Below are 25977 nucleotides of genomic sequence, written 5' to 3' on the forward strand. Positions count from 1 at the left end.
CCAGTGAAAATTCAAACATACTGATAAAACTGTATCGAGGTAGTTTAATACCTCAAATGCTTCCATTGATGTATGTTTATTGTTCCTGTACATTTCGCGGAAGTTATGCGAAATAACATATTGCATTTGTTTCTGCAGACGAAAACACCGAAAGGTGGTTGAACGATCCTGCCTCGGAAGACTTTTTCTATCATCCGATGAGATATCTTCATAATCTGCTCTAAAAAATCTGCTTAGCATGCATAGTGATGTCATAAACATTTCTGTTGTTTCAAAAAAAAGCCCTATTTTGAGTGTTATGCCTGCTACGTCATTGAAATAATATGCTGAGGTTATCCACGGCCCTGCAATTAAAATGATTCGCATTAAAATTGGTAACAGAGGAAAAGAAATTAACTTGATATTATTTCACGAGAAATATAATGCAGATATTATGCTGATATACTATAAGTAAAACAAAAGCAAGCTGCAAGAAACTGATTAAAATAACATGCATGGGTAATGTATGCAGCAAAAAAATGTAAAAGCATATGCATCTGATATAGTAAGGTCAATATAAACATACCACAATGAATTTATTGATTTAATATTTTCAATAATGACTGCGAAATATGAAAAAGAATGCAGAATTTTTTAAATTAAATAAACTAAAAGTACAGCATCAGATTTTCGAAATTTAGGTTCTGAGCCTTAAACTATCATAATTGTCTTTCAGGGAAGAAAGGGTTAAAAAACCAACTCCTTTAATTTTTGATAATTTTACGCATAGAAAATACCCAAAGCTGAGTTTATTATGAGCTTACCCCTTATACCACTCATGATATAGCTTTTGGTTTCATCTTATAGAATCCAGTTAAATAATTTCCAAAGAATATATTAGGCTCACCGAAGTTTCTCAAGGTAATCTCCTTGTCCTTAAAAATACATAGGTAGAGTAATGGATAAAAGAAGAAAACCCACACATCCCTAATATTTCATAATGTGTGCCAATTTTTTTATCTGAATTTACTGTTAATAATGATTGTTCTCTCAGGTAAAATTTGTAATACAGTGGAACCCCGATCTATCGTTCCCACATTGATCATTTTCCGTTCCTGGTCCCAAATAAAGTTCCATAGAGACAATGTAATTTTTTCCCGCATCCATCGTTCCCCGAAGTATCGTTTTCCTGCATTGATCGTTTGAAGATCGCAGTCCCGTCGTATAATTTTCCCGCATCCATCGTTTGACGAAAATGAGACGAAGTGTTTTCAACGTGTTATTTTTAGCTAATAACGACAGACACATAGTTTGAATCTTCCCCAGGAGATTGAAATACGATAGGGAGAAGCTGAGTGCCGTGGGATAGTTACATTAGCGCATTTCCCAAGATCCACTATCCCCCTCCATTCAGCACTCACCCCCCCCTCTTAAGCTTACCTATTCTCCGAAATAAAAAAAAAAAACAGTCCCAGCTCGCACTGTGATCGCATTACGAAGACCTTAACTTCGAAAGAAAATATCAAGTTACACGAGAACAATAGAAACGTGTTTCACGCCTCTCCGATTCTTGCCCCCTGAATTTTTTCGGCCTATCTCCTTCATAGTTCCCAGTTTCTGGAGATCAACTGCTGCATGAATCACCTATTAGCCCAAAAGGTGTCTAACAATGAATTTCCGCAATTGGCATTATACTTTTATTAGATTTAAATATTAGTAATGTGCACGTAATTCAAAAAAGAATGATACCAAACACGACGTATTTCTAATGCTATTTAAGCATTTTAAGCAAGGAAATAGTTGGAATAATACGATGGTGGTTTCTAATGAATCTGTATATCCTCACAGCTGAGCTTCTCGGCAGTTGATGCGGGATTTTTTTTCTAAAACAGGGCATCTGGTTACAATTTACGTGTTATGCTACAAGTCTCACTTGTCTGAGTTGCTAACGAAGCGATGTCTTCTCAGGATATTTTGTTTCTCCCTACTAGCAATCTGAATTCATCTGCTCATCTAGAGCTGCGCTACTTACTGTTAGAAATGAGTGGGTAAGTTGCCTTCTCTATAGGATAAAAAATTTCATTGCGCAGTCATATGGTCATGCTTCACCCTCTGCAATAAGTTCTGCTTATGCCGTATGCGATAGCATTATTGCCGAACTTCACCTCGTATGAGTGGTTCCGTACTTTCCAGGGTGGATTGACTTAAAACCAGCGAGTGATTTCCGTGTGAGCTCAATAGTCCGGTTTCATTTTTATTAGTTTTATTTTTATTCGTCTTCGGACCAAGGCCCTTCCGAAGAAACAAGTGAGAACTTTAAAAGATGGACTGAAAATAATTGAAGATGAAGGAAAGATTCTGGGCTAGAAGCGCGTGAAACGCCTCGGTATGTCCGCTAGCACATGACGGCAGGGGTGGGGGTAGAGCGAGATCCCTGGTGAAAACAAGAAGTGGGATGAAGCCGAGGAACAGGTGGGCATGCCACTAACGATTAACGCAACATTGTTAACGCTTTACACATTGCCTCAATGATATTAAAAATTTAATTGCTAGAAAGGAACATTTCAAATAATAAACTATTTTTGGCTTTTTTGATCCATCTCACAACCAATCACTGCATCAGTGAAAGCGGTCGTTTAGGAATAATACGCACAGTTCTCTCGTAAATACGTGTACTTGAAATGGCATTTGATGGATAAGAAGTTTTACATCAGACAGAAATGCATAATAGCAGTGAAAATTCCGAGTGGAGTGCAAACATTTTTTAGCAAGGCCTTTAGGATATTTGAAAGAGATATAAGTCGAATCATCAATATGACCTAAGTGTTTCGATAAAGTAATAATATTCCTGTAATCAGCTAAAATCTTGTTTGAATCCGTCAATGAATAACATAATTCGCAAAACTCCAGCGTTTCCTGGGGCATAGGCAACCTGGCCAAACATTCCCGCATCGATCATTTTCCCGCATTCATCGTTTTTTCCATCCATCCCCCTGAAAAACGATAGATCGAGGTTCCACTGTACTTAATAATGCAGAAAGAGTGGTATATATTTGGTATACTATTGAAATGAGTGAAAGTATTAAAGTTGAATTGGGCCTTTAGCTAATTATCAGCTATAATAATTCACTTCTTGTTTTTATTTTTTTAAGATTCTCTTGGAGGTAATTCCGTTACTGTTATGATTGCCAACATTGGCCCAGCCAGCAGCAATCATGAGGAAACACTTACTACCCTTAGATATGCAAACAGGGCGAAAAACATTAAAAATGTGCCTCAAGTCAATGAGGATCCTAAAGATGCCATGCTGAGGGAATTTCAGGCTGAGATAACCCGGCTGAGGGTAAGTTTCTGTCGCATTAACTTTGCATGTATTCCATTCAGAGAATAACTCTAATGTGAAATTCATGGGACCAGAAGATAGACAAGTCATTATTGTGGAATATGCAGTTGTGAGGCCAAATATTTTCACAAAATTTTTGGTATCATAGCTTGTAAATTGAACTTCAAATTTGCAAGTGATGAATTCCAATGGTTCCTAAAGCATTAATTTTGAATCCATTTTGTATATTGGGTTATCAACTTTTTTAATATCTCATGAAGTAGAGCTGTAAGAATCATTTGCAGGTACCGTATTTATCTGAATATAGTGCCCCTTTTTTCCAAAAATGCCTGTGGTGAAAGTAGAGGCCGGATTATATTTCTTGTCATTTTTTAAAAAAGTATTTTCCGAAGCTGAAGCCTCAGAATTAGGGGGAGACTGTATTCAGAGAAATACGGTAATTCACTGCAATCAGACATCAGCTACAAAATTCATTTTAAATGCCGTCAAATTGATTTGTTCGCACTTGCATGATCTGATTCCTGGTTGAATTATTGGGCATCAGAGGGGGTCAGGAGGGGAAAAGAAAGTGTGATCATGTTCAACTTAATTATAGTCATCACAATTCTGGATGTCTGCTCAAGATTAATAAATTATTCTGCAATCATCCTGTTATTTTTACTTTCCAATGGGAACTTAATGTCTCGTAGACTGCAAAAATTGGCATCAATACTACTTTCAAAGCCTTCAAGAGTTCCCTGTGTTCATAGCAACAGGACTACCAAGATTTAATCCAATTGGCCACATCTGATTTCTTAATTTAAAGGTGCTTGATTCGTTCCCTGATCTTATGGGCACCTGTGTTTATCCCAGTATTTAACTCTGCTGTTGTAGCCTGCAAATTTGCCTTTTCAACTAATGTGCCACCCCTTCTGTGCTACAAACTTAATTGTGCTGGTAGCTTTGTTGCCATAGTTGATGGAATTATTTTGTGCACGTTAATATTTATTACTTGAATTTTGTTCATGTGCTTCCTTTCTCTTTCAGTCCTTGTTAATTCAGAGGCAGGAAGAAGTTGCTAGGCGACAAACTCTTTCAACCAGTCAGCCAATCCCCCAACTGCCTCAACCATCTACCTCCTCTGCAACAAAGAAAAAATCTAAAAAGAAGACGTTAATGGGTGACAAGGTTATAAGTGAGCCTGCTTCAATGACTGAGAGTACTGAAAGTACCGAGGACAAAATGATGAATGAATTTCTGGTTTCTGAACTAGAAATGTTGGAGCAAGAGAGACAGAAAGTAGCCAATGATTCGCAGCTTATTTCTGCGGTAAGTTTATTTTCCATTTTTTCAATATTATTGATTAATTCACTATTAGTTAGCTCTCCGTGAATGGTGGGCCTACATAAAATGTAGAAAGTGATACACAGTCCGTGGCACTGCAGATAAATGCATACTTTAATTTTATTGGTTCGTTAGGAACTTCATGTATTATTATTTTTGAATCTATTTGTGCATCGATGAGGTAGAGTTACTTGAATATTTTTTATTTATAGGAAAAGCAAAGGCTCTTGGCTGAATTGGAGGAAAAGTCAAAGCAGCTCAAACAGGAACAAGCATTGAGAGAGAATCTATTGACCAAGATTAATAGTCTTGAAAGTCAATTGCTTCGGGGTGGGAAAAATATCATTGATCACACCAATGAGCAAGAGCGTGCCCTGGAGCTTCAGAGGCAAGAAATTGCTGAACAAAAGGTAAGAAATGGAAGACTAGTTTTTACAGCTAGATCTATAATTTTTTATCTAGTTGTTGGGGTGAACACTTTTTAATTGAACTTGTTTGTATGTGGTACAGTCCCAGGCAGATAAATCTTACCACCCGAGAGTCAAAAATTTTCAAAGTCTAGAAGCCAAATTTGCATTGCCACTGAGACCCCCCCACCCCACCTGCTGTCACAAAGTTTACTGTAGCTGTCCTTACGTATGCAAAAAGCATTATTGTGCGTATACCTTGGCAGGATATGTTGGAATACAAAAGCCCCTTTAGTGAAACTATTAGATGCGTCTCTCTACGCTATATCTCGATTTCAGTATGAACATCAATATGGAAATTGTTGCTGCATTAAATGTGTTAATATTGACGGTAGAGCTTCGTTCAAAATTTGACAATTCTCGGAATCAATGAGGAATTTAATTCAAAGCTTGCAATTCATGTTCAAGCAGCAATTATCCATATAGCTAATTTATATAAACAAAGCGTGATTGACCGCGAACCAATGCCGCTGGTAGGGTTATAAACCCTGATAGGAGGGAGCCCAACTACCCTCGGAATCCGAGATAATGCAGAGTCACCACCAGGAAGGGTCGAAAAAGGTTGGAGCTGAGAGTGCGTGATTATCAGTAAGACCCATCTTAATGAATGTCCTGAAAAATGCTGCATGCAGAGGGGACGGAAGAGTTTATTGGGGCTCAGTACAGCAGTCATGCTAAGGCGAGAACTCCACCGTCTTGAAAGGGTTAATTGAGCCAAGAGATACAATTTTCTGTAATGATTGCAAGAAAAAATAATTTTACTTGCATTGCTATTGCAGTATGAACTCAGTAGATGTGTTAATGTTTTCCCTGTATTTTAGCTGTAAATTAGGGTTTACCCTAAACACATTACCATGCATATAACGTATGCTCCATGCACTGAACAGTAGATATGACTCACATAGATATATGTATAGTAGTCAGTCATCACTTTTTTATATGTTGTCATGGTGTTCTTTGCAGAGGAGAGAAGTTGAAATGCTCCAGAAACTGGAGGAGCAGGAAGAATCTACATTGGATCTGAAAGAGACTTTCTCATCGTTACAACAAGAGAATGAATCTAAGACAAAAAAATTAAGGAAAATGTTTTCTAAATTAGAATCAATTCAACAGGAAATCAGGGATGTTTACGATGAAGCCAGTGAAGACCGAAGGGAAATGGAGGCTAATCAAAAGAACATGCTGAAGTAAGTGTACATCTTATATCCAGTATCATTTTTATTGCATATCTTAAAAATTTTAATACCATTATTCTGCCCTGTAATTCTTCAAATTTGCTATCCATTCAATCACTGCTTTCTCACATTTAATGCTATGTAATGCCTGTAGAATTTCTCACACTAATAAATGGTGTCATTTTTCTTCCTCCTCCTGTACCGCCTTTGGTTGAAAAGGGAGAATAGAATATTTGCATGAAGTTATGGATAGGTATCTTTATGGATATGATTAGATCTTTTTATTACAAAATTTGTAAATTGAGCATCTCCAACTTTATTTTTGGAGTTGACTAAGCTGATATAGATATTGACCGTCAGTAAATTGTGTTGTCACATATTCTAGGCAGCTTTTAAGCATATTAATTTCTACTTGCAGGGAACTGAAACTGTTATATGTGATTATTGATAACTTCATACCGACAGAAGAAAAGAACAAATTATTATCTCGAACGCGGTATAATAACGAAGATGATTCATGGTACATAATACCATTGGAGAAGATGCCAGTCAATCTTCCACGTCTGAAATCCACAACAGCAGACCGAAGGCCCACTTCAGATTATGCTAGAGCACTGGCCAAAACAACTGATGATCCACGATATAAGGTATGCTTTTAGTGTACTTATGTTAGAATTACACCAGATTAAGGCGTAAACTACATCTAAAATTTGTTGATGCTAGCATGGTAATCTATGCAGAATTTATCCTCAAATGGAAATGAAATGTCTTGAGAAGACATCGCCTGGAGGTGAAATTAAAGCATACCCATCCCCAGATTCGCATACCTTATATATGTATTCCATGAAAAGCAAGTGCTAATTGAAACAGCTATTCGAGTCACCAAATTCCATTAAGTGTAATGTTATTGGTCTTAATTAGTCCATGAGGCATCACTTTTAGAAGTTTCATACTGATTAATTTGGGTAATTTGTTTTTGAAAATACATTCTGGGAACATTTTAAGTGCATTAATTACAAATTTGCACTTTAATGAGCCACCTTTCCGGTTACTAAGAGGAATTACATGCTGTTCAGGTAAGCTGTGGATGTAACATCTCTAACCTCTATGATGAAAAGAGGAAGGTGATGAGTTATTTGAATTTCATATGTAGGAATTGCTCAAGAGAATTGCATGATCTAAGGGAAGAAATCTGATTCTCTTGCCAACCAACAGTGTGTGGGTACCAACTTCATCAGGAAAATTTTTCCCCAATTGTACAGTAGGATGCATAGAAAGGAAAGAAATCACAGGTTGAGAGGTTGGGAGGTAATTGTGGAATTTTTCTGAGGGTAATTTTTCTAGTTGATCTATCTCATCCAAAGTGTTACAATTATTAACATATTAAATTGTTAACTTCATGTGCACCAATTTAGTAACCATGTCGTACTTCACATGCTTAATTCTGGTTTTTCAGAGATAGAAGAATTCCTTCAAAGATTTATTATACATAAATTCTTATGTTTGCAGGCCGAAAATGTGATAAGCCTTTCAATTGAAATGCCGCTGAGGACCACTCAGGATTACGAAATTGACGAGCAGGCTCAAGCTATTCGTGCGGTTTTGCAAGAAGCCTTGGAGCATGAAGAGACTGTCCTCGAGATAAATTGTAATTCTGTACATTTGTCAAGGAGGAAATTTCTTGGTATGCTGAGAGCACGAGCAAGGTAAATTTTGCCTACCTCTCTGGAGTGTAGTGGTTTATGTCTTTAAAGCTAACCTCTTTGAATTGAGTCCTTTTTGTAACTCTTATTGGTTACTTTCGGCCGTATTTATAGATTTCCATTAAAACATGCTAGTAGGGCGACTAACTTAGTCGGCTATTAAGACCTTTTTGTCGTCTACTAAGATATGGTATTCATGGTTTCTATTGAGTGAGCTTCTAAGAGCTACTAACTTACTGCTGCTAGCTCGGCAGCTGATACTCGGTAGCGATTTGTGTTCTACTGGTTAGGCTACTCTTGGCAACACTGGATCTGACTCCTCTGCAGCACGGGAAATTTGTAAAACTATCGAACCAAAGAAATTGATGCATCAAAATGCATCGAAATTTTTTACTTGGTAATGGATAAATTGATGTTAATCCATTGAAGATATATTTATTGATTATTGTACACTAACAATTATGTTACACCATTGAAAAAGGAAAGATTTATGTATACTACCGAAGCATTTGTATGTTTGAGATGCAGTAATTCTTGTACAAACGGCAGTGTATTCATTGATGATATGTATTTCATATTTTATGCTCTTCGGATATTTATTTTCATGGGTGCATTGGTGCATGCGTGATGAGTATAAAAAACGTAATTAGCAACGTCAGTGTTATATACATTTATACTCGAAAAGCAGAAATACACCACAATGTTGGAGTGTAAACGAAAAGTTATAAAAATTTTACAATGCAGAAAAGAATCTTAAAGAAAATAACGTTAAGGTAAATGTGTGAATGATACACATTTATTGAGTTACAAATACCTACAAGCGAGAAATTAGTAACATATGTTTGCTGCTCCTAAAATGTTATAAGTAATGAAATAACAACAATCTGCCTCGCCACATTAAAATTTTTCAAATATTGACAATGTAGAAGTGGAGAAACATAGGGCATATAGTTAATAAAAGGTGGTTAATATAAAAAAATAACAAAATAATAGTCAAGCTAACTTGTTGTACTTCTTTATTGCTGATCGTAACACAAATAGCCCTACAACTCACACTACATTTCACTGCACATTTTACGAGCTGTCTTTATGATACTTAATAATCAGTACATTGCAAATCAACTGATTTAATGAAATAATGGATCATTCTAATTTTTAAAAACTATAATGTAACACTAATAAAGCATTATAATCAGTTTTCCAATCACTCTGCACACACTAAAAGCATTTGCGCTCCTTGAAGGTTGGAAAGGATTCTTCACATCTCACTTCCCACTCATCACTTACGATTAAGAATCACTTCATGTTATTTAACATTACCATTATGTAGACAAAGAAATGAAGAAGCTGAAACAAATTGCTAAACCAGTTATTGTAACATCAACAAACTTCCAATCTCACTATTACTCATACTGTAACAAAAAAAAACAACAGCGCAACGAAATGTGTGAAATGTAAACACTGGTGATAGTTCACGATGAAGTGTCCAGAATAAGTAATAAAATCAAACAGAACTTGTAAGCGTACAAACAAATGAAAATTAATGCTCGTTTGCTGTATTCCTAAAGAATAACAACTTCAAATATGAAACATATTCCCTTCGCAACAATTAGATACGGCAGACTCCCGATTATCCAGCTGCGGTTTATGCGGGTTGCGGATTATCCGTGCATGATTTTCACTCTCGTTCAATTTTTTCCGCAATCTTTATAAAGAAATCGGACCCAAAATCATCGGAGTTACGGCATCAATGCTAGGATACACCAGGCTTATTATATCCGTTAGAATCCTCTTCGTAAAATGGAAGCGATCACGCGCTAGCTGCATTCATGGGAGCACCCTGTTCCTGTTTTCCAAGCCTCGCAGTGCGCGACCACGCTCCTTGATCACGGATACACGTCGTGCAGAAGTTGCAACCCGGGCAACTTGTGCGAGATGTGACTACGTGGCATGGTGCCTGACAGTGTAGTTTCCGACGTCGAGCAGTGGTTTTGAAGCATTCGTGCAAACCACTTTTCTGTATCCATGATCACCCAGCCGCAGATGCGTGGTTTACGTAACCAGTTCTTATATGGAGCCATAATAATACAAGTAAAACCTTGTTATCGCTGCTAAAAAGATCATGGTCTGGTAAAGAAAGCTCTCGATGACTCCGGGAAGCATTCTAAAATAACATTATAAGTGCATACACAATAACACATTTTTTGTTTTACATAAATTATGAACATTACAAGACATTTAATTGAAAGTTTGAATTATCCGTGTTTTTCGATTATTCGTGCCCTCTCTCCCCATCATTAGCCCGCATAATCGGGAGTGTTCTCTACCTTTGATGGAAATGTATACCGTTGATTAAACCACTACGGAAGAAATAAATATTTATGCCAAAGCTCATACACTAACAATCACTTCAGTTGCTGCTTCACTCTTTACTTCATCGTCCATATGCAATCAATTCACTTAGGGGTACACTAAAAGCACAAATTGTGTTCACTTACTTTAGAGGTACAAGTTCACTGCACGTTGTAGTTTTCTTACAGCTAAAGTAAATTCAATTCCTGTCAGCAATCACACTACATACATTGCCTGCCTTACTTTAAGAATGGATTTTCGTGTTCCATTGTGGCACAAATGCGTAAAAAATCCATAACAGTATGCAAATAAAACCGGAGTTCGATCATCCACAACGGTCCGCCATATTTAGTAGCTCCCTTAGACAAGGCAGGTGGGCGACTAAGAGCCGGCTACTAAGGTAGTAGCATACTAAGTTTTGTAGCCCTTACTAATGATTTATGAATACCATTGTGCTAGTATGCTACTACTTAGAATGCTACTACTTAGAATGCTACTTAGGCATTACTATCTTACTAAGGAAACTATGAATACGGCCGTTTGAGTTTATGGTGTATGTAATTTATTTCCAATGCAATTTGTAATGGTTAATTTAAAATTTTAAACTTGTATTGTTCCATTTGTGCGTTGGTAATGCCCAAGTTTTTAAAAGCATATGGTGTGGGAAAACTAATTTTAATGAAATTAATTATGCTAGGTTATTATTGTGCACAGTATTCTTTAAATTATGAACTAATACTTTCATCTTGTGTTATTTTGAATATTTTTGGATCATTTATCGCATAATATACTAGCATAATGAGTCATAGCCTGCTAATTAGGGTTGATGACTAAGGAGTGCTATTGTTATTATTAATGTGTTCTGTAGGGATGTGCGAGTGGTACTTAGTAATCTGGTATTGGGTTGTAGCTATTTGCAAGTATTGAGCCCAGTATGGTAGTTTCTGGACCAGGCAATACTTATAGCGATACATGCACCACTATATTCTCATTTATCCAATCCCCTAGTGAATTTTCTTTTCTGAACACTTTGCGTGATTTAAAAAGGAAAAGATGATGAGAAACCTTTATGGCAGTGGTGTAACTATGGGGGGGGGGTGAGGGGGTAGATCCCCCCCAAAGCCTCTGAGTAATAAAAAAGTTATTTAAAACTATTGTCTAGTTTTGAACTTTAATAAATGCATCTGCATAAAGTTAAATTTTTAGTGCCAAAATGTTGTAAAATTTATATCCAGGTATGTCATTTTTCAAAAATTTTCCAGAAAAAGTTGCTTGGTGGGTGTGGGGGTCCACCTGAGGCCATCCCATCCCCCAAAGCATATTTCTTGTTACGTCACTGCTTTATGGCAATTATGTCAGAATTAGTGAAAGATGAATAAAAATTAATGTTTCTTAAACAGTTCCATAACCACAACTGAAATGAATTAACCTCAAGTAACATGCCAAAAATTTAATTAGTATACATTACATACAGGTGGTCCCTGACTTTTGCAGACAATGCATTCCTGAAAACGTGAACGAAAGTCGAATGTACGAAAGTCAAACTATTGAGTTCCATATTAATTAGGAGGTACATTCCAAAAGAGCGAAATATGCATACTAAAGCCTTATTTTTTACACGATTTTATTTTGTACTAACTAATGTTTAATAATATGTTAATAAAGTTCCTCACATCATATAATTTCTTTTGAAAATACGCAGCAAATGTAAATGAAAAACAAGATCCCGATGTACCCCACTGGCCTTGGTGGCGGCAGGGCACAGTCCTCGCCTGCCACACTAAAGGTGGTGGGTTCGAATCCCGCCTGGATGGTTAATCCCTAACCAAGGCATGGTTGTTTGTGATTGTCCTATGTTAATCGTTGAAAACCCTCCGATATAAAGGCCAAATAGTGCTGTTTTCGGGGTGATGGAAATAAATAAATAAAAAAGAACTCTGTTGGGTACTACTGAGTGAAACTTCCTCTTGGCATTTAAGTGGACATTCCACTTATTATGTCCACTATAGATAAAAAGACATATCAAGTAGCATAACAAAATGTAATTGTTGAACCCTCACTCTGGATACCTTTTAATTTTTACATCAAAATTCCTCGGTGGGTGATATTCGTGATCGCGTATATTTCGCATATTATTCAAAAAAGACAAAAGACTAATGGAATTCTGATGACATTTCATGCAATATCATTGCTGAGGTTGTACATGAATTGAAGAACACTCAAACGGAAAAACACAATTAGAAAGAAGAACTTAACAAGTTTTATTGAAAGCTGTTTGATGATGTCTAGTCAAATTTTTTTAGAAATCTCTCCAATGAAGGCTGAACTGCAGCTTTTTTCTTGAAAAGCGAATCTTGAAAACGAAGACAAAAGGAAGGTTACGGAACCTTAGCATTTGTCACATAGTCAGGACCCTCCGGCGCCCCCCTGCCGCCCCCTTGGCACTTTTCGCCCCCATAGACTACAGCAACGCCCCCCAGGGGGCGGTAGCGCCCACTTTGGGAACCACTGACCTAGATTAAAGTCAACAACCAACAATTCCATTGATTGTGTACGTTCGTAATGTTCGCATATACTGCCATTTGAAACAGTTGAATGTTGGGATGCACAGTAAAAATTGCGTGAATTAAAAAAAATTACAAATCAACAGATCGAAAGTCTGAATTAAGCATGTAAAAGTCAAATAAAAGGTGTCAATTTGTATTGTATGAATGTACGAAAGTGCAAATTGTACGAAAGTCAAATACATATACATTCGAAAGTCGAGGACCACCTGTATATCCAAACTGCTAGGAAGAGCCCTGAGCAAAGGCATTTGCACAATTGTGATTAAGATTGTGTGTATCTATGTAAATGAATCATATCAGATTTGATACTTTCAAATTTTCATACAGAAAAACCAATTGTTCCACATGTTCAGGTAGCAGGTTTTGATGTCTCCATGTTACCGTATTACTGCCTGCAGAAAATTGTCTTTTGCTACGCGCTTGTGTGGCTAGAAAATCTCTTTCATGCCAAAATTGTAAGATTTAGGATCCTTGGGACTTTTAATTAAGAATAACATATCAATATTTTTATGGATCTTAAATGATTGTGGAATTAAAGTGGACTAGGGTGAACAAACAATAGAACTCAGCTTTAGTTTTGTATACCAAAGTAAACCATTCTTTATTTCTCACTTAATTTAATCAACCTAGGCAACTCTTTGTTTTGTAAATTCAAGGAGGTAGCAAAATGTCATCAAAGGAATAAACAACAATTAACATTGGATATATGGAGTACTGAAATAGGCTAAAAGATACCTCCACTTGTGCTGTCAAACATGGGAAAAATCGGCTTTGCCCTATAAAACCTAAGAGTTACATATTTTTTTCATAGAAATCTTAACAATTTTTACGTATACTCATGACATTTGAGTAGAGAAAGTAGGTAGGATAGGGTATAAAAGTATCACTTAAAAAAGAATGAGCATTGCAAATTCCTATCTGATTTCTCTGAAGACGCAGCAAGGTAATAAGAGGGTTGGCTGCCACGTAATAAGAGGGTTGGCTGCCACCGCTGAAGAAAAGGTATTCAACACACACCTCATGTGTTATATTAGTTGACTGCTACGTATGAAGCAAACTGAAACTCCCTGATCAAGGCAATAGAATGATTTATCAACTTTCCAAACAACATGCGCATATGAGTTTGATGATAGCGCTTCCAGTTGGCATATCTAAACCTACTCGCCTTGGCACTTTTCGCCCCCATAGACTACAGCAATGCCGCCCAGGGGGCAGTAGCGCCCACTTTGGGAACCACTGACCTAGATTATAGTCATATACGCCTCTCCTACTCTGTATCTGAAACTGCTTGACTCAACTTGACATTCGTTATGGTACTCGAAGCACTTGAGATGAGCAGCAACTACTCAATTCCACTTAAATTTTCGGGTACTCGCACATCCCTACTCACACAGTCGCACATCCCTACTCACACACTCGCACATCCCTTTATCAATGATACCTATTAAATTCCACCTCTTTCTATTGTGTCAGTATTGGTCATGAAGGAAATTTCAATTAGTGAAAGGTGTCTGTAAGTTGGAGATACCTGTAGAACACTTAAAATGATGAGGATGGAATTCCTATCGTTCATTTATGAGTTATATGTAAACAGCTATCAATATGTAGGCATGGATTTACATTGAAGGTACATACTTGCCTTACTGTGATGCAGTGGTGAAAATGTTGAGATTATTGGCACAGGTTATGCAACTCAGTCATCTGTCTGATTTTTAGTTTGAGTTCACAAGAAATAATGAGCAATTTGTGGGATGCAAATTTCATTGTGAAAAAATGTTTGCTGAAGCACTGTCACCATTACTTTATTTTTGTTAAGTTTTGTTTAAAAATTACACCTCGGAAGCGGAAAATTCACCCAATTTGCAGTAAATTCGTAAATATCTTTTTCACATATCTATTCAAGTAAAATCTAGTACTTATTACACTATTAAATATTTTTATTTCTGCCATTTAAGGCCTATTATGTACACAGTTTGTTCAAAGCTCTTGTGGTTTTGCTTGCATTTAACTTAAGAAATTCATGCTAAACATGAATCTGCTTTCAATCAATGCTTGGAGCATTATGATGATTTTTTTGTGTAAGCGTAACAATATTTCTGGAGTGAAAATGAAGCAAAAGAAATTCACTCTCAATTAAAAGATGCGTCATTCTCTAAGCCACCAGTGGTTTTGTGGGAAGACCCATTGCCCATGCAGGAGTTATTTAGATTGCATTAACTTAGATTGTGAGAATTTTGAAGGAATTGCTTTGAGGTTAATAAAGAGTGTGTTAAGGATGATCTTTGTAAAATTGGGCCTAACATGTTTTATGTTATTTTGGGGAAAAATGTTTTTCTTATAAATGGTTGCCTTTTGCATGGTTTGTTATTTTTTTCTAAATGTGCTGTTTTTATTTGCAGATCTGCTAATGCTCCACCTCTTAGAGGCCCCACTCCACCTGCGATACCTCCTGTTTACCCAGTTTCACGTGGATTAGTTCCAAAGTAGTGGAAATGGGGGTTACACTCTGCCTTATGTACTGAATAACATCTGTAGAATTTATTAACATTTTCCCATGTTTCCTATTTGTGAAAATTTAACATGTAACTTGACTCGGCAGATACTATTACTGTTGTTATAGTTTGATTTTACATTACATAATATTTTTAGTTAACTTATGAAAAACCATTACTTCATGGGAGTATTTTGTTATTTGTGTTAAATGGAAAACTGTGTTAAGGATTTACATAATTTTATTTTGAAATTATTCAGTATAATTCTTCAGTAGAAATTCTTCAGTTGTAGGTTCTTAAATTTTTCCAGAATTTTATTCATTAGACTTAAATGAGTATTTAAAATAACTCATATTTATTTATTTATGGTGTCTTTTAATTTACCTTTTCAGTAAAAATTCTTTTGGTATTGAATTTTATCACTATAGTCATTGCCTGTTCATTATATTAGTTCGGTTTGAAAATTATTTTGCCAGCTTGGGGTATGATGCATGGTTGTGATTTTATGCGAAGCAGCTAGGTTATGATGGTTGGAGGGTCTCTGTGTCAAAGTTGCAGATCGCCTTGTCATGTGTGACCCAACGCTGTGTAACTACTTGATCTCACCAATCTCTGTATGAATTCCAGTCCCGGTGTTTTGTTGGTGCTGGAGAGACTTAGGCAACTGGAGCCACTGAGAAGATACATAAGCATCACACTTGACAAAAGATTAAAGTATTTGCTCACAGGAATTACCCTTACGTTACCTCTAGTTTTTGCAATCTTCCCTGTGAATTTATCTGTGAGATATTTTTGATCCACTTCAGTGATTGAATCAAGTTGAAGAATACCAAGACATTCATGCCCATGTGCAGAAATTTTTTCTTTCCATGCATGGGCATTTGTTTGCCTTTTGAAAAATATTCCTTTTGTAACAGAGATCTAACATTTCATAAGCATATAAACTTTTTATGCCAAGGTCACAAAAATTTTCCGCCGTTTCAAGTCAAAATGTTCAGTTTTGCAAGTGATGAGTGTGAATCCTAGTCTTGTTGCTGTTTGCTGAAAGCAAAAGAATTATTTGCCTAGAATTAATTATTCCCCAGTATTCTAGAAAGTTATTTGAATTTGTGTTTATGAATTGCGTGTTCTTTCTTTCATTAACGCACATCAAAGTTGATGCAGCTTCTATGTTTTTCCTCTTGTCAAAGATTTTATCTTTGAAGGTGACATCCATTCACCACAAGTATAGAGGACTAATTCGTTAAGTTTGTTAGGGTGAATTTCTGTAAAAATTCCTCTATTGTAAAGCATGCAGTGCTGCAAATTTTTTTATCCATTGCACCCTGTCCATTTGAGTGCAATCACATAAAAATATGTGATTTTAGTGTTTAGAATTGGGTGTCAATGATTGACTTCATGCATAAAAATTTGTTTAGTGAAATCATTCCAAGTGAATATTCCATTAAAATTTGCTATTTCAGAAAATTTGATGCCCGGCAATCAAGTTTTGCTACTAGCTACTTTAAAATATTCAGCTCTTGTGTTAACCTCATTTTGATAGCTTGTGTATACAATGTCCATAGCAGCTTCCTACTTCGGCCATTTATTAAAATTTTGCATTGTAAGTTTGAATGAGCTCAAACGAATCGCCACAGCAGCATTATCTTATGAACACTTGTATATTTTCTGGAATAGCAAAAATTATTTTGTGATATGTATGTTGCTAGTCTGTTTTACTGGAATATCTTTTGGTCTATAATGTTAGACATTCCTAATTTTTGCTAGATCTGCTACATTTATGCCAAAGAAATGAGATGTTAAAATTATGAGCACAGCAAATATCTGAAGTGCCTGTTAAAATATCACTAAACTGAAGGCTGTGCTGTCAAAAAAGACTGTTTGGTTCTCCATTTGTTAATGTGTTTGTTCAACGGTATTTATTTATGTTTTTGTGTTCAATTTGTCATGATCTATGCAAGTTTTCAAATTAAAATTTCTTGAGCTTAGTATGTGTTGTCATATTTTTTCATTTTTTCCCTAAATTCATAGATTTGAGCACATGATGAATACACACATTTTAATGCTCCATGTGTATACCATTGCATAAATTCCCTTTTCCCTGCAATTGAGCTGTAAAATTGGTGTTTTGGATCTTTTTCAAAATTATATATTCAAATTTCAGGATGAGAATTGACAAACACAGTTATGATGCTAGTGCTGGTGTGCTACACAGTGAAAATTGTGCAAATGTTCACCCACATATGATGGCAACTTCCCCAAAGAACCTCTTTTCTCTGGAACTGAATGTTCCTCTCATAAAAAAAATGTTATTTCATCTCTTTTCATGGGCTACCTCCCTAGCCCTTGGTTGGTTGATGATTGCCTGAGAAAATTGAAAAACTGGTTTCAATGATATTTTTACCTCCAACTTAAATTGGCATTTCATCATCCTATCTTCAAACATATTCACTTAAGCCAATTAGTTGCTGAACTTAATTATTCTTACCGAGTAGTGCAGAAATTATTGTGAGCATTGGTCTCTTCTGATAAACCATGTTATAAAGAGTATTAAGTGAGTGTGCACACACAGAAAATAAACATCTATTAGATATCTACAGATAGATAAATAGTTATCTAATAGACATCTATCATAGATATCGATTAGATATATTATTGTCAAAACAGCAGCATGTCTAATAGATATATACGGTAGATGTCTATTAGATAACTACTTATCTATATGTTTTATGTTTATCTTATCTATACATATCTTTAAAAAAATTTTCTCATGCATATGCTTGCTGCAATTGACGTTAATGAAAAACTTGTTGCTGTATGATAAAAATGAAAGCTACAACATATACTGCCGGGACAGAGTATCCATCCCGTGCCAACCCGTGTGAGAGCCTGACGTGCCTATCACTAGACCAACGGATCCTGTTGGGGAGATGGCGCTAATTTGGGGTTATATAGCACTTTTTAAAAATACCGCTCGGAGATTAATTAATTACAGCCAAACTAAGGCCCATTCAATGGAACCACTATCAGTTCAGAGATGTGTTTGCCATTCCGAATGCCATAAAAAATACGGCATAGAAAAAGGCGGAGCAAGGTACGTGGTCTCCCCTTGCCAGTTAAGGGAGGAACAATCTTATGTAATTATAATAATTATGGTTATTTGTCCTAATCACCTTAATTCTAATAGGGGGAATGGCAGCTAGGGGGAACGGATGATTGCTGACGTCATGCAGTTGGTATCGTTCGATGGGTGGCAGCATTTTTTGAGTCCGCCATCGCTCGAGTAAGGAACCAAAAAAACTGTCCCTTGATCAAATGTTAATTCGCTTCCATAGCTCATGAATTGCGATTTAAAAGACACTTTCGGAGATGCATCCAAAACCGCCCCTTGTCAACTGCACATCTAATAGATGTCTTAAAGACATCTATTAGATATACATCTATTCATAGGTGAAAATATACAATATACAGACGAAGTCGCCAGGCAGTGGCGTAGCCATGGGGCATGAGGGTCCGGACGCCCCTCCCAAAATATAAAAACACAATTATTGTCCTTCATAAAAGAAAACAAAATATTGAGAAATCAGGAATTTACAAAATGTTTCTTAAACAAATTAAGTTTTTTCGATTAAGAAAAGTGTTGAAATTAGTTTAAAACCCATAACTTGGTGCCCGGCTTTTCAAAAATTTCCCCCCCTGGTTTTGGAGCCCCCCCCCCCCCCCGAACGAAATTCCTGTCTTCGCCACTGTCGCCAGGCATCGTTCGACGCGTCGCAAAATTTTTCAAGTCCGCCATCGCTCGAGTAAGGAACCAAAAAATTTGTCCCTTAATCAAATGTTAAATCGCTTCCATGGCTCATGAATCGCGTCTTAAAAGACACTTTCGGAGATGCATCCAAAACCGCCCCTCGTCACCTGTGCACCTGTGCATCAGAGAGAGATATATCTAATAGATGTCTAATAGGCATCTATTAGATATACATCTATTCATAGATGAAAATAGACAATATATAGATATCTAAAGATATATATTTTCCGTGTGGGCTATGTACTATATATCTGTGGATGAACCCTGCGGGAAGGACCGATTCACAAATATTACCAAAGAGGATCCTTAAGTCAGCCTCTAAATGTGTTGTCACCCACCTCGCATTGATGTGGGTTTACAAAAATTGCCACCGACGTCGCTCACGGACAAAGTGATCCCTAGTTTCACGGAGAAATAAAGCATGATCAGTATTGTTACCCAAAGTTTATTTACATGATGATGTGATTGATCAAATTCATAACTTTTCAGCTCCATTCCATGTAATTGCAAACATTTTACTGCGAAATATTGGAAAAATGCAGTCATGACCGTGCCGCGGACATTTGAAATCATTCTCCTATGAGACGGAATCGGGCCTCCGCCATGCAGTCCCTATGGTCCGATTTATATAACCAGCCTTGGGGGAAGGGGGCTAGAAATGTTTTTTCTTATGCGGGGAATACCTGCGGTACATCAGCTAAGACCACTAGCCCTGGGGTACAGTGGCGCAGCGAGGGGGGGGGGGGGTTTGGGGGATAAAACCCCCCCCCCCCAGAGCTCATAGAAATTTTTAAGTTTAATCCGTTTTACTTAATTGGATTAGTATTACTTATAGAATTATTCTATAGTTAAACTTATAGAAATTTAGATTAGTATATACTTCCATAGTGTTAGGATCAATCAAATATCCCTCTTAAAGCCTTAAAACTCGCCATTTTGAACCATTAATCATAAAATTTTCTGAAGGAGGGCCCCCGCAACGCCCGCTTACCCTGGAAGGTATGCAATACTCCACACCCTTAAGTGTTATTTGCGCCTAAAATCCCCCCCTCGGCGTAATTCTTAGCTGCGCCCCTGCTGGGGTATGTATCCATCGATATCCCAGTTTCCGAAATCAGTTTGTTTCATAATTTCTGCCAGTAAAAGACGATGACTTCTTTATCTTAAAACATTGTACAAAGGAAAAATATTGCACTTTTAGAGATGCGTGTTTCCCGACGCGTAAGAGATGAAATGAAAATAGTGCAGGAAACTCTCATACCTCCCTCCAAATCTCTGGTCAGGTACCAGCATCGAGTTGACAGCAATCTGACGATTATTTTTTCCTAAAGGGAAGCAAGCACTCCTCGACGTAACTCTCCCGAGTGGAAAATTTATGGATGTATGGACATAATGTTATGGTCAAATATAAGTCCATGCTTAGAAATTTGATAAAGTTTTATGGTTTTAATTCCACTTCTCGTCAACTATGCCTACATAAGGTACCGAAAGAGCTTAATTCCCATTGAGTCTCTAAATAACGAAAGTAGTCTTCCACCATCAATACAATTTGAAATTTCTTAATTAATTTCTAAGGGAAAATGTAATGTAAATCCTCAAATGCATCACTTTCACTCTGATGTTTTTAAGTAGCTAGTCACTATCGCGTGTTTTTACATTGATATGTAGTTGGTATGTTAACATAACTATTAATGGATGGAGTTATGCTAGTGAGTATTTAAATCATGCTATAGTTGCTTTGCAATCAAGGATGTTGTAAATGAATGCATTTGAAAATATCAGCCCTTTTTCTTACATGAAATATAGATTTCTTAGAGGCCTCTCAAATACTTACCATTGCGGTGCAAACTGAATGCCGCATCCGAAGACCACCGATGTGAGAAACGCCGAAAATCGCCAGAAGAAATACTTCATGGGCCGTGAGTTTGAATTTTCGCATAGGCCATTTGCTTATGAGAGTTATTTCATTTTTAGGCAATACCTGGTGTTGACGTGGAGCCAATAAATGAAAAGGCCAATTTAATTAATATTTTTTGCACATTTGACGAAAAAATGGGCAACTCTGCACATTGGCGCAGCGAGGGGGGGGGGGGGGGTTTGGGCGATAAACCCCCCCCCAGAGCTCATCGAAATTTATAAGTTAAATCTATTTTACTTAATTGGATTAATATTGCTTATAGAATAGTGTGAGGATTAGTAAAAGATCCCTCAGAAGGCCGTAAAAATCACCATTTTGAACCGTTTATCTTAATTTTTCCGGCGGAGGGCCTCCTCCCGCTTACCCTGGCGGGTATGCAATACCCCAAGCCCTCCAGTATTAGTTGCGCCTAAAATCCCCCCAACCTTAATTCCTAGCTGCGCCCCTGACTCTGCAAGTGAAAATATCACCGTCTTGTTTACCGCCAGCTTCAAACGACTAGAAGATTTGCGACAAGATTTACGAGTCAACATTCGCGGTTTTTTAGTACGTTCCTTTTATTACTGCTGCATGCTATTCCCTCAGCATCAAGAGCGTTACTTCTATTGGCTTAAGGGTTGTGAGGAGGTGCATGGCGTGCGTGTGAAGTAATCATAAATATTCGTGTTTTCACTCCAGAAGTATCGGGATATTTTCCAAGGCAATCATTAGCCCTGTTTGAGTGCTGCACTGAATGAGAATGAAGGCTGTAGTCTTTACGCTGGATAGTTCGTTAAACAGAGAATATAGGTCCATGGTCATGATCACGATGCTTCAAACGTTAGTTTCGCTCCACCCGTTCCGTCTCCATCAACAATACCCAATTATCTCTCGCGTATGGCCTCAATTGTTCCATTTCCTGGGCAACCAACGAACCTCGTCATTTTATCGTCCCTTACACGACTACCGTAATTAAGCACCCCATCTACTACGTATCATGCTCTTCTTAATGCTGGCAATGCATGGAAATTTTACATTTAGCACTGGTAGGAGTGTATGAAGGAATAATAACTTTAATGCTTCGTTCAAAGGTGCATGATATGTATGGAAACGTAGAATTTAAGCGCGATAATGTCATCCTTTCTTATATTTACTCCCAGATTTTTTCATAGAAATTAATTCTGGAAATTTTCCAGATTGCGGTATGCTGGTCTTTCCCAAAAATGTCTTATTGGAACTTGATGGGTAACGGTCCGTAGTCGACGTCGCTGATCAGTTTATTTACCACGTTATACTTTAAATGCGTTATAAATGCTGCCTTCGCTAAGGTGTCACGTTGTGACTCACTGCATATTTTTTATTTCCATGGCCTGTACTTCAGTATTGATTTCATTCTTGTTACTTCGGATCGGGGCGGTCTGGCCCGGTAGGCTGGTTGGCGATCGCCGCGGGCCCCGCAAAGCTTTTTTGAACCAAAGTTTTTTTTGCAATTACAAAATTCTACGTTATCATTTTTTACTTTACACTGTATGCATACTTAGTCTAAAAATATTATATAAAAAATTAATGAAATAAAGGTGTCAGAAGGTAAAAGAGAACCTGATGCTTTCTTGAAAGGGATATTCGAAGTTTTTTTTTCGATTTTTTTTAGATTTTAGCCCAGTTACCAGGAACAGATTCACTAAATAATAGTAACATACTAAATTATTAAATTTTATAAGATGTGAAATTCTCGCTATTTTTTTCTTGCGAAAATGCTATTTTTTCTTGCGAAATTGCTATTTTTTGTTAAATTTTATCTGGTTTCTAAGAGCCAGAATAGCGTCAAAATCCATTTCCGGGCATTCAATTTCCTAAAAATTTCCGGAAGGGAATCCTCGAATAAGGCGGGCTTAATCATGAGCCCTAGCCGAGGGCTCCCAATCACCCGAGACCGCCCCTGCTTCGCACTCTCGATTTCGGCTATAGCTTTATAGTCTTGAAGATTGGAGTGAAATTATTTATAAATCCACTTTAGGAATATTAAATAATTGAATCGAATCAAATGCGTAGATAAAATCACAGAATAATTCAACAATTGCCGAAAATGAATGATGGGTTTTTTCAATAGCGGACAGCTTTTTATGTAGCACCGCGCAACATGATATTGTTGACTCATAATGAGTGGCATGGTGATGGAATGCTTACTACGTCGTCAGGGATCATATACAGCGGTGACAGGGCGACGTGAGTTGACCCACTGGGACTCTAAGCAGAGTCGCCCAAACGAAATAAGCATGCCGCATGTACACCTCCATGCAAATTGCGAGAACTTACGCGAACATGCTGGCGTGAAGTTGGGCTACAACCAGGGGACTGCATAGATGAGGCCCAATTCCATCCCACAGAAGGTTGATTTCTGTTGCCAGTTCGGTCTTATTTTAATCGGCTTTCAAAAATATCCGTGGCGCGGTGATGAGTGCAATGCGATATATATTTTAAAAATATTTTGCAGTATGATGTTTGTAATTGCGAGTAACAGTGGCGCAGCGAGGGGGGGGGGGGTTGTGGGGGATAAAACCCCCCCAGAGCACAGGGAAATTTTTAAGTTTAATCCATTTTACTTATTTGGATCAGTAGGTATTACTCAAAGAATAGTGCTAGGATTTATCAAATATCCCTCGGAAAGCCGTAAAACTCGCCATTTTGAACCATTATTCTTAAAATTTTTCTGAAGGCGGGCACCCGCAACTCCTGCTTACCCTGGTGGGTATGCAATACCCCCACACCCATTAGTATTATTTGCGCCTAAACCCCCCCTTAGACTTAATTCCTAGCTGCGCCCCTGGCGAGGAATATCATTGAAGAGTTATGAATTTCATAGAGTACATCATCTTGTATAAATATTTCGGTTCAAACCCCTAATTACACCTATTTCTCTGTGAAACTCGGATCAATTTGCTCGTCAGCGACGCGAGTGGCGACCTTGGAAATCCATAGAAATGCGTGGTGAGCGGCAAAACATTATGAGGCTTGAAGTTCCTCCTTTGCAATATACATGGGCTACAAGCTACCGAACAAATCATTGGCAGCCATTTTTCCTGCAGGCGGAATTTAGGAATATTCCCGTTAAAAAGGGTTGAAATAAATATATGTATGATATAGCGAGTTTGGTACTCTGGAATTCGATCTAAAATGCAATCTTGATTAATGCATCTAGATTAATAGATCTTTATCAGGAATCACAGTTTTCATTTTTATAGTTTATCTCCTTTTTCAACAATTTAGGAATACTTAAATTTTATTCAGGATCTGCTCTGTCGATGATTTTATCCGTCGTTGTCCTTATTTTTGCGGATCATTTGTAAATGTTAATTGATATTGTCTTATATTTTTATGAGGAAAATCTGTATCTTAGTTCGTATTGCATACGTTTTTTGATTACTTGCTGCAAACCGATTGCGATTGCAATTTGTAACGAACGAGGCCGGCATTGATACAAGTATAGCTCCAGATATTGAAGAAGTTATTTTATGTCGTGGCTGATGTACTGCTATAATGAGTTAAGGCTACTCGTCATTATTTACGCCCATTTTTTTGAGATACGCATCTTTTTACAAAGTTACTGCTTTAATTTGGTGTCCCATGGCATAATAGGGTGGTTTCCTATTATATTTTTAATTGCCTAAATCGAAAGATTATTACTCCTGGAGTACGTATTTCACGCTTTTAGATTTTTTAATGACGATATCTATTTTTCGCGATTAAATGAAAAGTGAAAAATTTCAAGCGCGCGAAAACGCGACGGCTAAGTATGAATGCTGGGAAAACTCCTTGTGACGTCATTCGGGTTCCCGCTGTCGCCGTGTGAGGTGACCTTGGGGCGAGGCTTTGAGCGCTGATACGATGCAGACTGCTAGCAGGTAGCAGAGTACCCTGCTAGCAGGTAGCGCTTGGCTTTAATAAGGATTATTAAAGCCAAGCGCTATTATTTGGCTAGCAAACGAAGAAAATTTTCCCACATTTGGCAGTTTTTTTTTGCAGTTTTTTTTTTGGCAGCAAAATTTTCCATGTACATCAAGATGTATTAATATTTTTAAACCTATATTTGACAATATAACGAAGTTATAAATCTTTATTAGGTGAATGAGTACTTAAAATATTGAAAAAATAAAAAGGTGGACATTTTTTAGCCCTCCCTTGGTCCTCTAAGGGTTAATAGGTGATTATTAAGACATGTTTCCCTGAGCTCTGTGCCTCACGCATGTATTGGTAATCTCAGACATTGTAAAACTCCTATCTACTCGTATAGAAACTAGGTCCTTGTGACGTCACGTGGAGTGCAATCGCGTGGGCGCCAATCTGGACTTTTTCAAATGCGGTTAAAATTGACCATTGCCATTCGTTTAAACTAGGATTTCTAAAACCAAATAATTGTATATTATGAATACACTAATGGTGGGTAACGAATCGCAATAAATGCCTTTCGTTTTCTTTGATGAAGTAAACAGCACTATTTCCGTTTTTTACTCAGATGAAGACATCGTTGTGAAATAATTATATGCATTCTCATTGACACCTAGTTACATCTAGTTTGTCTTGACCTAATTCATTTTACTGAGTTATGTTATGTTCCCTCAGTTTATGGATGTATACCTACCTCGTAGGGTACGTTGCCGGAAATTTGCTTCAGTGGGGCTAATGTGGCATGGGGTTTGCCTACGCTGGTAATTCTCATTTCGCACGCAACGGAAAGCCATACATGCCATTAAATAAGCTGTAAATTTCGTTTAATTCATGTTGAAATTAATAGTCATAGCTGTTTTTTCACCGAAATGGGCGTGCTTATAACGAAAGGCATGAGATTTGAAAATTTTGTGATAATCTTCCTC

At 37.2% G+C, this 25977-nt stretch overlaps 1 protein-coding gene across 2 annotated transcripts in view; it reads left to right on the forward strand.

Annotated features, from left to right (window-relative positions):
- LOC124170771 (kinesin-II 95 kDa subunit-like) overlaps positions 1 to 17389 on the forward strand; it is a 48861-nt gene extending 31472 nt beyond the window's left edge. Inside the window, exons 9-15 of one of the 2 annotated variants that reach the window (XM_046549718.1) lie at positions 3132 to 3322; positions 4349 to 4630; positions 4858 to 5055; positions 6076 to 6299; positions 6706 to 6934; positions 7797 to 7993; positions 16029 to 17389. In XM_046549718.1, the coding sequence (XP_046405674.1) occupies positions 3132 to 3322; positions 4349 to 4630; positions 4858 to 5055; positions 6076 to 6299; positions 6706 to 6934; positions 7797 to 7993; positions 16029 to 16197 (1490 nt within the window). In that variant the 3' untranslated portion in view covers positions 16198 to 17389. Of the gene's footprint in view, positions 1 to 3131; positions 3323 to 4348; positions 4631 to 4857; positions 5056 to 6075; positions 6300 to 6705; positions 6935 to 7796; positions 7994 to 15308; positions 15563 to 16028 lie in introns of those variants that run through there. The other variant, XM_046549719.1, reaches the window with a different exon arrangement.
- Positions 17390 to 25977: the final 8588 nt, after the last annotated feature.

This window comes from Ischnura elegans, chromosome X (assembly GCF_921293095.1).
Source record: "Ischnura elegans chromosome X, ioIscEleg1.1, whole genome shotgun sequence".
Lineage (NCBI taxonomy): Eukaryota > Metazoa > Arthropoda > Insecta > Odonata > Coenagrionidae > Ischnura > Ischnura elegans.